The sequence below is a fragment of the Amblyomma americanum genome, chromosome 8 (assembly GCF_052857255.1).
Source record: "Amblyomma americanum isolate KBUSLIRL-KWMA chromosome 8, ASM5285725v1, whole genome shotgun sequence".
NCBI lineage: Eukaryota > Metazoa > Arthropoda > Arachnida > Ixodida > Ixodidae > Amblyomma > Amblyomma americanum.
Window position 1 is genome coordinate 64,474,279 of NC_135504.1, and position 14,024 is coordinate 64,488,302.

The 14,024-nt window shown below is 45.4% G+C and overlaps 1 protein-coding gene across 1 annotated transcript in view; it reads right to left on the reverse strand.

Annotated features, from left to right (window-relative positions):
• The window catches only part of LOC144102447 (sodium-coupled monocarboxylate transporter 2-like), a gene marked incomplete at its 5' end in the record, with an annotated part of 36,093 nt that overhangs the window by 18,909 nt on the left and 3,160 nt on the right, over positions 1-14,024 (reverse strand). Inside the window, 2 exons of the mRNA XM_077635716.1 lie at positions 9,561-9,612; positions 10,162-10,227. Of these exons, the coding sequence (XP_077491842.1) occupies positions 9,561-9,612; positions 10,162-10,227 (118 nt within the window). The remainder of the gene's footprint in view (positions 1-9,560; positions 9,613-10,161; positions 10,228-14,024) is intronic.

A 14,024-nucleotide genomic window follows, 5' to 3' on the forward strand; every position in this document is an offset into this window, starting at 1 on the left:
TCGTAACTGGCGCTGCGCCGTGTGCCTGGTGCCCGAAACGACGAAATATTAACGCTACAGCGTTCCGTTCAGCGGAGAGCCCGACGTTGTATGGTTGGCGTTGGTGTGTCGAGAAAATCGACATAGGTCGAGAGAGTACTGACGTCACAACCAAATTACCTTGGGAGGGTAATTCAAACACTTCAATACGATCGCAAAGTACAACAGTGATGACGCCACTACAGAGTTCTTCATTTGTAAACGGGTTTGTAGCGTTATTTACACAACCATTACGTACTTTCTCTGAAGAAAGAAAAGCGATTGCACTGAAAAGTGGTCGAGACGGGACTCGAGCCACTACCCCTTGGGCCGTGAGCCGGGCGCACTACCACTCGACAACTGAGGAACGTTTGTTCAACTTGGTTAAATGGAGGCCCTGTGTGTCGTGGTAAATAAAGGAAGTAACAAAATACAAACTAATAGGTGAGTACAATAAATTATACATATAAAGAACAGTGTCCGTTTCTGCGAGGTGATATGCAGAGGACCCCGTACCGCTAAAGTTACCTGTTTACGCTATCGCGTCATGCCCTTCTATCTCTTCCCTTACAGCGCGGTTCGGGTGTCCACCAAGATATGTGAAACAGTTGCTGCGTCATTTCCTTTCCTTAAAGCCAATTTTCATTTAATACCCTTCAGGCGGAGCTCGTGTCATACGAGTTTTGTAGCGATAGCTACATTTCGGTAGCATTTCGAGCCTTCAGCGTGGCTGCGCCGCCACGCTGTTACGTGGTGCGGAGCAGCTGGCTGATCACGTGGTTCATCACCTGGTTGGTCACGTGACCAGCCACGTGGTGCGGAGCAGCAGCTGCTGCTGGCAGCGCGGCGCGCCGGCGAAACCAAGCTGCAACAGCTGGGCGCATGCGCTGTGTCAAGTGGGACGAAGATGAAGAAGGAAGGCCCAGTGAAACGGAGCGGCGAAAGACTGACTTTGCAATTCAACTGAGCAAGTTCCAACCGGCCAGCTAGTGCTATCGTGTCACTCCAGGTTTGACGAGAGCTAAACAACCACCAATTTTTTTTCCTTTGAGTTTGCGCATCCAGTAATCCGACAGTGTGTTAGCAGAAAAAATGCGCACGATTGATCAACATGGTGATCCGCCTGTTTCTGGCGGTGATGCGATGTGAAACTCTTGAACGCGGACACCTATTGGCGACGCCGTTATGGACACGAGGGGACAGCCGCCCGCTACACTGCTCATTCTAGTTCACTGTAGCAGCAGGGCAGCGGTAGTGGCGCCATCACAGTGTTTACCATTTTGAGCACCAGGAAGGGCTGACCACTCGTACTAAACTTAGATTAGTAGCGGCCTAACTTTTTGTCTTTATTTTCTTGAGTATTTTACTAATAGGCATTCTCGAAAGGCGTAAAGATTTTGTAAGAAGCTTTAAATATAGCCGTTGAAAGAAGTGTTGAGCAAAGCCCTTAGAAAAATTTATTTACACAGTCTATACAGTGTCCAGAGACTTCTTTCTATAAAGTCTATAGAGTCTCCATAGACAATCTCTGGAGAACAGTCTATAGGCAATGCAAATCTTATAAACAGTCAATAGACAATCCATGGATTTATGGCCATACACTTTTAGTAGAATTTTGTGTATAGACAGTCTATAGACTATAAATAGACAAAAATAAATATCTATAGACAGGCAATAGAGTCGACAAGAAGTCTACTGACTGTCTATATATCATTTTTGTAAGGGAAATGCCGTAAAACGGCATTTTGATGAATACTATTATATTGATTACTACCACATATTTTGGTTCTTGCGTCTGACTGGAAGCTAGATGTTAAGTTACGAACAAAAGCTACTTTGATTGTTCGGGCTGTTTTTTTGTGTGTGCGCACAGTGTGAAAAACATAATGAAACCGCCACTTGGTAATCAACGCTGCATTCTGCTCACTTCTTGCATTTGTGTCTGCAATTCTGCTTTCTGCTCGAACGCGATTGCTATTGGTGGTAGGCATTGCAGTCAACAACGTTTAAACGTCGAGCAGTCGATGGAGAAGCTTTGGTAGAGGCCCTGCATCACAGCTGCCATAGCCCACAAAGCTCTTGAACAGGGGGAGGGAAGATTTTCAAAAGGAAGTAAGACACCCGCTAGAGACAGCCAGTCATGAAATTCATGCACTTTAAGAAGAATCCCCTTTCGCGCATTCACTGAACGCCTAGATCTGCGCACGTCGAACAAAATAATCGATGGAAGGCCTAGAGAGCTCCGCGCCTCCCTGGTGGGCCATGAGAGAGGCCACAGGCCAGAGGAGTGACGGTCACGCGAATGCAGCCCCCTCTCTTGGTCACCATCAGTATCAAGCGGGAAAGGTACTCGAGAAGATTAGACTGCCTCGGTCGAGCCCCTGTCAGGTTACCCTGTCTTGGATGGCAAGAGACCCCGGCAGACGTTCCCCGTGGCATGGAAGTATGCTTGCAGGCCGAGGGCCGCACTATCGGTTGAAGTTTGAGTGCTCGTCCTCTACGGACGCCTGGAAAGGAGATCAAAGGGATCAGAAATACGAAAAAAATTCCGCTGTCTCCACTCCCTCCTAATTCCCATAACCTCACCCTTATATCCCATATCCCATTCCCATATTACTCCCTTCCTTCTGCTTTTCAGGGGAGATCGGGGGCCAGAATTCCAAGCATAAAGCCAATCAAACAGTTTCCTTTCGATGTCAACTGCTCTGCGTAGCGTGGTTCGTGTGAATTTTTAGCCGTTTCGGACGATCATTTCTTCTAAAATTTATTTTCCGCCCATCAATTCGATGCAGGCCCAATAAAAGGCAATCAGTTTTCAATGGTGAAACTGCCGGAGTTATTTCCTAAAGGTGTACGCACAACTGTGTAAAAAACGTGACAAGAGTTTCTTAATTATAACGTGCTGGTGAAGGTTATGGAAAGTAACAGGCATTCTTGGTCCAGGCCTTCACTTATTTTTTCTGTGTGAGGAGAATGTAGGAAAAGCAATAATAAAACGACAGAAAGTCGGGCAATATGTAAATGTCTAAGCGCAACCTGCAAAGCTAATTGATTTGAAATAAGTTCTTTGCAGGGTTCGCAAGCTGACCTAAAAACACAAGCCCAGCAAATTCGAGCAAAAATTTTGAAAATTTTAAAATTGTAAAATACTTTTATGGTAATATTGATGGTAATGGCCCATTCTTTTGATATGTTCGTCTTCGCAGCCTCCGTAGGCAATACGGCCAAGACACCTCGGCTATGTATGCGGATGTGTCTTCCTGTGCACAGCCCCACAGATGTGCTTGCGCTGCTGTCAATCCCGCCAACTCCCCTTATTTTGGAGCGTGCTTCACGGCATCGGATCTGGCGGCCGCAGAAGCCATTACAATAGCCATCACCATCAAAATGAGCGACCCACAACATTACGGCATTCACATTTTTACAGACTGCCAAGCTGCCTGTAGAGCCGATACGAGTGACGTGTCCCGCGCACGGCTCTCCGCGTACTGGGCGGCCATCTCCAGTATGATCATGCCATCACGTGGGTCCCAGGACATGCAGGTCTCGATGGCAATATTAGGGCGGATACCCTAGCTTGAGATTACACCAACCGAGCGGGGAACACTGGCTCTACTCCTACCCCCTCTCAGCCCATTCTTAGGCCCGCCCAGAGGCCCTCCGCCTAAATAGGTGTCTCTACCCCCCGCCATATAAGAAACCTTCCCCGGAGGACTCCTACCACCTGAGACGCACCCAAACACTTACTTTCCCCTACCTCCACCACCTACACCTCATTTATCCAACAATATACGCAGATACATGTCCTTGGCGTGGCGAAATTCCCGCATTCACGCACATTGCACGGTCAAGCTTAGATAGGCCGAACCACTTAAAGCCGCACAACGCGACGCTGGCCAGCGGCACCCTGGAAGACAAGGAGGCGCAAGTCGCCATCGCCAAAGCGTCGGCGGAAGCCAGTGGGGTCTTGGACTGAGGACCCCACCCAGTATCGTCTCCGGTCTTCTTTCTTACAATGAAATGTTTTTTCTCTCTCTCTCTCTCCAGTAGAAAACCAGTGGGGAGCGCTCTTGGCGATAGCAAAACGGTTAATAAAAAAAATCAAGACTGCCGTCGGGTGACCTTTAGATATATTGATTTAAGTTAAAGTGAAATATTACATTGTATGAAAAAAAATGCGTTCATAAATAGTTTACCGCTCTAAAATTCTTTTTGTGCAGGATTGCTGGGTATGTCCTAGTCAAGGAACTTGATCCTGAGCGGTACACTGCACAGTTCCTGAAGGTAGAAAACTGTTAAGCCCGAAGGCTTCTAGGCCCGTCAACGCGCTAACAAGTGCTTCGGGTGTCTGCCTGTATGTCTGTTGTTGCCAGAAAGAAAGAAAAGGAAAGTGCACAGGCCTGCTCACTGGTTCAAGCCGAGCCACAATCGCTACCACGTGCAGATAGTAGGAGAGTGCTTCGGGTGAAGCACCGCCAAATATTCAGCGTGGTCATTCAAAAAGGAGGACATCCATGATGGGTGAAAGCAAGGCCGATGGAGGGGTGTGAAGGCGCCCACCTAGGTGGCGCCAAACGCTGTTTTAACGCGATAGCGTTATGGAGCTAGTATATTCGTTAACCATGAGTGAAAAATCCGCGAAAAACCCTCCGGAAGGTAGCCTAGGAGGCAGGTGGGCCACCTAGGTCGTGTGACCTTGTGGCGTCATCAAATCCTGCCCACCGGATTGTGAGCAAAGTGCGAACCGTGGAAGGCGGCAGTTAAATTAAATTGTTGATAGAGGTTGCACGCGAAGAGCAATCTGGATCACACAAGCCACACCGGGGGCAGCACCTGCCTGCGCAGGGCAGTTGCGCATTGCTTAACCGCTGCACAACCGCGCCAGTAGTGGTATGTGAACTCCCAGGGATATATGAATATTAAGTGTAGAATGACTAATTCTGCATATAGGGCCATTAACATAGTGAAGCTATCGCGTGATACCCTTAAGGCGGAGCTTAAGCGTCACCTCCAATTTTTCACTCAGGGTGCGTGCTCTATTTAGCGATCGCCGTACCTGTGAATTTATTGCTTCCAACCCCGGACAGAAAGTTGGACAGATGTTGTGACGCATGAAAAGATTTTTTTGTAGCTAAAGTTACAATAGCCACGAACTCACAGTTTCGCTGTGCTTGCATTCCGATCACCGTGGTCGCATTCCCAACGTGGTGCACCGCACCACGTGACCAACCACGTGACTGGTCACGTGACTGGTCACGTGACAAACCACATGACGAACTACTTGGGAACAACTAGCCAGACAACCAGACTAACCTGGACTTGCAATCAAGGTTAAACAAGGCTAACCAAGGTATGCCTTATGGCTTTCGCAACGTATATCCTGGCATAGCCGAGCTGAGCTAAGCCACTGCTAATTTTTGTGCTCTGCTTCTATGTAGACCAACGAGCTGGAACTGACCTCCCGCCGAAAAATGGTCAATTGAGACTGGCCTGTTCATTTATATATGCTTCTTTCTGTTGTGATAATTTCCAGGGATTGTTTTTTTTTTCATTGCTTCCTTTGCATTTTCCGATTGGTGCTGGATGTATCAAGCATTTGCTCCCACAGTCGGTTAAGGAGTGTGTTTTTTATTCGCACTGCTTTCATTTCTTTATCGATGCTGGCAGACTTGTGTGACATGCAGTAGTATCGTTTTTAGGCAAGTATCGGATATAGCTGCGCAATGCCTTTGATATCAGCGGCACGCTGATAAATGAATAAACAAATTCCGTTTGGGAGCTTCAAATATAACAGCATCTAGCACGTGCAAACACACACACGAACATTCATCAGAAAACTGGAGCATTTGAGACCTTGTATATAAAAATTGAGCCACGTCAGTCATTTTTACGCCGTGATACACCAGCAGAAGCACGAAAAACGTTTTCTAACTGTGCGCTGCTGCCTCCGTTAAACAGAGATGGTACACACTGATGCCGCTATTCTAGTTCACCTGTTTTATGCTTTTACATTTTGTCTCAGTCCCCCATTCTCGCTGTCCTTGACACGACGTTTCTCAATGTAGGCTATAGGGCTGTGCACCTCAACCACAGGCCAGCTGCAGGCAGCGTGCATATGTCGGATGGGGATGCTCGAGTGCGTTGAGTTGCACATCCGTTGAGTAAAAGTGGGATTTAAAAAAGAGAAAAATTACGGACCTGAAGCATGCATTCCCCGAGCTCTGTTCCAAAACTGCTCGCAATGCTATAGAATTCCTTGCACACAGAAGGGCACGTACCGAGCAATTCCGGACAAAAGCATTTTTGAGCGGGAAACCATTTATGAACGCAGTTTTTTCATATAATGTAAGATTTCACTATAACAATCAATATATCCGCAGATCACCCGAAGGCAGTCTTGTATTTCTTTTTCTTTTCACGTTTTTGCTTTCGTGGAAAGCGTACTCCTTTGGTTTTCTACGGCAGTCTTAACTGTTCGATGCGGTCGATGGAGACACTTTAAAAGAAAGATGTTACTACATATCACAATAATGGGCCATTACCTTCAATATTTTCATAAAACTGACTTATAGTTTTCCAATTTTAAATATTTTTGCCCGAGAAAGCTGGACTCGAGTGCTTTCATAGTTGCTGGAAGGCTTCGCCGACAGACGTGCTTAAGTAGGAAGAACAATGGAAACGTAGCACAGGACCAAGCAACAACATTAGTCTTTTATCAAGCAAGCTGCTCTGTGAAAAAAGAAAATTGATGAGTCAGGAGCTGCTGAAATTTTCGCTCAAGGTGCGGAGGAAGGAGAAGCGAGGCCGTGCCCATTTACCATTCACTGTGTCTACAACTTCGCCTTTATGGCCGGGCCATTATGGCTGACACCCGCCTACTTCACGGCTTCTTTATCCAGCAGAGGAGTGCTGTGGTTTTCATTATCGAGATTTTATGCGGGCAGGGCCATCGAGTTCTGCCGGGGGAAAGTTCCCCGTACACCGATTAGTGCATCTAAACACAAAAGCGTACTTTCTAATCGCATTGTAGAGCGGTTTATTGGGCACGTTGGAAGCGCCGGCGACGAAGACCTTAGCACAAGTAATCTACGAGCCAGCGAGGCGAGAGACTGGGATACAAGCGGCTGCGTTCCAGCACGAGCATCCGACGCGATTCTTCTTCTTCTTCTTTACCTCAGTAAACGGGGGCGCAAGCGCTTCGTTGTCGTTGGCGTCGGTGCTGGACCATCTTTCCACATTATAGATGTAGCGCTGACGGTAACATGTTTTTGCAAGCCTTTTACAAATACGCGTTTTTCTTTGTACAGTTCTGCCGCAAGACGTTTTAATTTCACTGCTTGCTTCTTTCAGAAAGACCGAGACCACGCCATTTTCAAGGGGGCCGGGTGGCTAAGAGGAAAAAAAAATGCGGGGTAAATGCGAGGTAAATGCGGTGTAAATGCGACGCTACAACCGTGCCCCCCGTGAAGGGACGAAAGAGGTGGTAAAAAGAGAGTGATGCGGTCGCTGAAGCGGAAGACTTGGGATTTATTGCGACCTTGTGGGTATCTTTAACGTGCATTGCTATCGCAGAGGCTATAAGTGTTATATCCGAAGAAGATTTATACTAAGCTGCCGCAGTGAGCATGAAGTCGACAGCCATTATATTATCAGATGCTGGAAAGAATGCTTGTGACGTAATGAACCTCCTCGGCGGATCAAGACTGTCCAGATAAAGTGGAAAATGAAATTAAACGAGAACTTCATGGCAACCGCGAAGCACAGAGGTTGTTGCAGCTCCTATTCATTCTTTGAGAACTTAAATGGAGAGTGAAAAACGCGTGTGCAATGGCAATATCCTTAACTGCAATCGAGCCGCGAAGACTTTGCTTGGAACAATGCAATCTATAACTTTGCAGCTTTGCCGGCTTTTGAACGAAAAAATAAATTCGCCATTCTTAAACACGGCGCGATAAATGTGATTTTTTTTTTGAGAGGCTGGAACGGAGAAGTTTTCCTCCATAAATTCTTGGTAATGCCATTTGAAAACGAAATATCCTACTTTATTTTCGAATTTCAATACTGTGACAGTCCATTTCACTTCATTAACTCTGGATAAGAAATTGGTTGCCACTTGCTACTGCCAGCTCAATAAATCTGCACACAACAAGTTGCCAGTCAGATCCTCTTTATTACAGTTCTTGCCAGTGTGCTCCTGTGTGGTGTGCAGTGCGCAGTGAATCACATACGCGTCTAGAACGCTCTCAGGAGCCCCGCTGTGTCGTTGATGGCGCTATTTGACACTCTCTATAGGCTTTCGGACAGATTTTATAAGATTTATGAGTTATTTAGAATCCATGCGAAAAACAGACACACATAGGATATCATTTCGAGCATGTCCTGGAAGTATCGTCAGTGATGAGAACGCGTTGTCTAGTTTGCAGTTGGCGCCCACTGGACACGAATTGTGAAGGTCGAGCAAGTGAAGTGTTTTATTAGCCTTCTCCTGGAGGGGCAGGAGAGGGGGGCACAGGAGGAGAACGAGTGAAGATAGGAGTTGATGTCAAAATACAGCAAGATGCGTTAGGTCTCAAAGACGTAATGCACGTCCACGTACACAGGCGTTAAGACAAATGTCATAGAAGGACTGAACAAGCATCCGCGCAGCAGGTGTCAAGGCCATATAACAACCTTGCATGCACACATCAACTAACAACTAATACACATGTATAACCTTACATTAACGCATACTTCACGGAAAAACCATCAGACTGGTCTGGCGTTAGCAGTTGATGGCGTAGCACATGCGCACATCCCAAGAATTTGCTTGAGAGGAGGGCGTCCTTTTGGCCTTGTATAAAAACTGGACTTGTGCCTTTGCTGTGTACTGGCTTTCGTTAACTTATAGCGCATGCTCAGAATGAGTGAAGAAGCTTTGAAAATTGAAATTGAAAATTGGTTTTTGAAAAAAAGAAATGACGCAATAACTGTCTCACGTATCACGGTGGACACCCGAACCGCGCCGTAAGGGAAGGGAGGAAGGTGGGAGTGAAAGAAGAGAGAAAGAGGTGTCGTAGTGGAGGTCTCCGGAATAATTTCGACAACCTGGGGATCTTTAACGTGCACTGACATCGCACAGCACACGGGCGCCTGTTGCATTTCACCTCCATCGAAACGCGGCTGAAGCAGTCGGGTTCGAACCCGGGTACTCCAGCTCAGCAGCCGGGCGACCTAACCACTGAGCCACCCCGGCCAAGTCACTGTATGACACGAAAACCTGCCACAATCAGCGTGGATGAGTCAAACAGCTCCATGCGTCGCTACTACATATAGCGTAGCTAGGGCGAGAACTGAGGCTGATATAGGGTGATTATCCTTGTGTCCCCCGGTGAGTGCAAAGTTAAGGACAATGAGCATTTCGGTGAATATTGAAACGCAGTTTTAACATTTCGTGCTTTTTTTATGCTCAGGAGCACATGTGTATTCATTGATTGTTAATTGCGTTGAATGGGCTTAAATAAGCTATCATTTTACTTAGTCGGAAACAAGAACGAAATACGTACTTGTTGAGACCCCTATGGCTGCGCTGTAGATAGACACTGCGCCGAGGGTTTGCTGCGTTTTATAAATAGGAACTGTGAAACGACCAACCTTTCTTGTCAAATTATAATATTGTAATGCAAATGTGACCAGGTAATTGGACACATAGCGAGTGAATTTGCATGCTTGTCATACCTGGACGTTCAAAGATCCTTGAAGCTGGTCCTTGTACAACTTGCCAAGTGCAATGACTCGCACTGTTGCAGTGCGAATGCAATCTAGTAGTCATTTCTTTCATTTACACCATTTCATCATCCAGGCTGATATAGGTGTGATTCAATATATGGCGAAAAAAAAAGGGACTAAATGATGCAACAAAGTGGATAGCACATATGTGTGCTACTTAGTCCTTACAGTATTTCTATTTAGACAAGCAAAACGTACGAAAGCCATCAGCAAGCTTTTATGTTACCGTTAATCTAACTGCTTTAAAGCAGGCTTGGTGATCAGCTAATGTGGCTATGTTTCATTGTCATTGCCTTAGATCTGGAATATTAGTAAGGGCTAGAACCACATATAGATTGATGTTAAACGTTAATAAAAAGTTTCAACAATATTGCTTACACTGAAAACGAAGTAGACGATACAAGCCGTGACGCCGACCTTGTTGTCGAAACGCATCCGCAAGTACTTGAGTTCATGAAAATGAATAAAGGTGTGCATTCTTATATGATGTAAAAAGATTATGCGCATGCTTGACAAGCTATAAACTCTGCCACACACAGCAACATAGGGAAGTCATTCAGAAAGTAGTAAGAGTAATAGACACTGAATAAATTATTAAAGGGGCTGTACACCACAGCAGACACAGGACAGAGGTGTACCGCCCCTTGATGCCTCACCAACTGACCTACACATCTACCCTTCTAAATGACTAAACCTTAGCGGAATTCAGCAACGCAAAGTTCACCTCATCTGTAAAAAAAGTACAGAAGGGAGAGCTTAACTCAAAACTGTGCTCAGAAGTGCCCGACACATAATAAAGAGACATAACCGGAATTTTGAATGCCAAATAGTTAACTTGTGTCCTTGGTTAATACAACAGTAGTGTCCGAAATATTTCAAAAGTACAGCTTGCATACATCATGAAACAGGCAGTTGGAAGGAAGCGAAACCGAGAGAAAGTTAACGGTGCATGCTCTTTATGACAAAGAAGTCATACGCAATGGATCGAGAGCCTTTAAATGTTGGGCAGCTTTATCACGCAGTATGTGCCATGGCTTCGCTAGAAATAGCTTTGCAAATTTCGCCGTCCAGCTTTAAACTTTCGACAATTAACCTATAGCACTAGACTATCAACACTCTTACCAAGCTCCCGCCGCAGCCAATGTCTTAGCACAGTTCATTTGCTGCTACAAACAAATTCGAAAAAAACAGTCAATTTAAAATGGTCAAGAACATGGGATGCCTTGGACTGTTTATATTATGAAAGAGGAAATGTAAAAAAATCCTAACACCTTTGTATGGACTCTATTAGTTGTCTCAGGAAGCTCATTAAGGCGACAAACACAGACAGTAGGCAGCTGTCATATCGGAGCTGAGACCCGAATAAGGCTCTGGTAACTTTAGCGGCGATATCATGCAAAGGCTGGGGAGGGCACCTTTGGGACACCTTGCCTTGCGTTTGTGATGTTAGAAAGTGTGCCTTTTGTTGTCTTTTTTCATCTGCCTCCTTTCATCATCATCACCCCCCCCCCTCCCCATCGTAACCCTCTTTTTCCCTCCTTTTCGCGTTCCCCAGTGCAGAGTAGCAGGGCAGATATTTTTCAGGCCAACCTCTCTACCTTTCAAGTGAATAAACCCTCTCTATCTCTTTGGGGCATAAGCATATGCGACACAGAATATGCTTACACAGGCGGTTAGTGACCTTACTCACAGAGGCGTGAAAAATGTAATTTAGAAATCACCTATCTAGGTTTGTTAGGGCTGTACGCAACATGTATGTCATTTTCAAGAGTTCCGAATGTACAGGATTAGATTTTAGGGCAGCAATCTCATCCGGCGGACACAAGTTTCTGGAGTGAAAAACAAGAGAAAAAGTTGACGGACAGAGGACAGACTGACAGACCGAATTTCCTTTTGGGGTGGATCTCTGGTTGCAGAGTATTTAATACAGAACTTTTCTCTAACTTCTTTTTCATGTACGCGCGCACTGTTTTCAAGAAACGTCTATAGTAACCATTCATGACCTGACGATATGTTATATCAGGTAAGCGCTCAACTTAAAACGCTTGTAACATGCCGATTCAATAAAGTGCGAATCTTAAATCGTAGCCTTACCGCAGATTAGTCGTGACTTAACACACATTTAGCGTTGAACCACAAAAGACGGTGTATTCTGATTCAAGTAGCACCTCTTCGTATCCGCCTCTACAAAAAACACAATGTACAGAGATTTGGAAGTTCTGAAGGATGACAGGTTACAGCATGTTTACAGCAATTGCCCTCTAGGCACAAGGGTAAAACATTGTTCTACCTTTCTTGACAAGTAGGTTTCATTTAGATAGGCGGCCTCCTTGTTGCTCTTCTTACATCGGCGCAAATGTAAAATAAGATTACCTGCTTTTTAACTACTGCTGAATCAGGTTCGAGAGCAAATGCTATGGGGTATTCGGCAAGTTGACGCGGCTTGGCGTCTGTAACGTTGAGTGCGTTCCGCACACTGGATAGGCAGCGCGCCCACCCTGCCACCTTGGCCGGTGGAAGTTGAGTTAATGGCTGATCGCGAGAGTTTGGTCACCCAATGAATGCTATACGTACGTTCCTCGCTGCACTCCTGCATGGCGTGTAAGTGAAGCGGATGGCTCCGGCTTATATGTATTCCCCCCAGACTGACGTCACAACGTCAGTTTCCATCGTAAGACATCACGCGGTTGTCAGATGGATGGACGAAAGGTAGGAGCGTCCCCTTTGAAACGGGGTGATGGCGGTTGCCACCATGCTCAGCTATTTTTACTTTATTTTTGTATGTTTAACTGCGTTGTAAGTTATTAAAATTCGTCATTTTCTTTAAATACGTCTCCCTACACTTTTAAACTTATGTCATTTCTCTGCTTATGAGCCAATAATCTTCCGATCGCTTTTTCCTAATTTCCACCGCAGATTTATTTACATCACCATCGTTATTTCTAAACCTTAAGGCGTCAGGAAGAGGGACTGTGCCTGCATCGACATCGGGATGGACAGCATCACATTTAAGTGTGAGGTGTGTTTGAGGTGTGTGTTAGGCGGGTTTAGTAAGAGGTATTGTTTCTACAGATTTACCACACATAGAAAATGTGTCATCTTATTCGTTAAATTTCTTTTTGTAGCTGCGCGTTCTAAGACACCCTGGCCTAGCTTCAAAGAGTAGGGCACTGCATCTCGAGTTATTATAAAACGCTTCCTTCCTGATCTGCCTTTTCCAGTACCGATATAGTTCAACACTTTGCTTCTTTTCCATTGAATCTATCCAATTTTTACCTTCGATGTTTTTAACCTGTCGTTTAATGCTCTTTCTTTCTCTGTCCTCATGTCTCGCATACTTACTGGTTAGCTTCCTAGTTCTATCGCGCCATTGTGAGTCAACGCCCTTTCTGTGCAAGTACTTAAATACCTTAGCTGCCCACCTGTTATCGTCCAATTTCCACAGGCATTCTTCGTATAGTATTTTAGTGTGAGCTTCCCGTGCTTCGAACGTTGCCCAGCCCATATCCCCCTGTACTGCCTCGTTTGTGGTTTCCCCCTGGGCATCTAATGCTAATCTTCCAACAGCTCTCTGATTTACTTCTAATCTGGACTGAACTTCTGCCCTTAAGCACAGAACTGCATTCCCGAAAGTGAGCCCCGACACCATTATTCCTTTCCAAATACCTCTCAGCACTTGATGTTTGTTGTACTCCCATAATGCCCCACGTTTCATTATCCTGGCATTTCTTCGCCCTTTTGCTACGAGAGACTGTTCGTTCTTTTCCGTGTACATATGCCCTTCGTTTACCCATACCGCGAGATATTTTTATTCGGCCACTCGGGGTATTTCATGGCATTGTATTGTAAGCACTTGATCAGTTGTATCGTTGAAAATCATAACACCTGACTTAGTTTGCGCTAAAACAAACTTAGAGTGTCTCCTTCGTCTCCACAGCAATTAACCACAGTTTGCAAATCTTCCTGGCTCTCTGCTAACAGATCAATGTCGTCCGAATACATTAAACCCGGTAGTTGTTGCTCAACAACCTTTCCACCTAATCTGTACGCCCAATTATAGCCTAAATTCCTTCCTTGTAGCCTTCTTTCCGTACTTATCATAAAAAGCATGAACAGCAGCGGTGATAGAAGACCACCTTGCTTTAATCCTTTGTGTACCTTGACAGTTGTCGTACTCTTAATCCCTGCCCATGCAATTTAGCTTTATTTTCTCGATATATTTCCTGTAGGAAATCAATTAA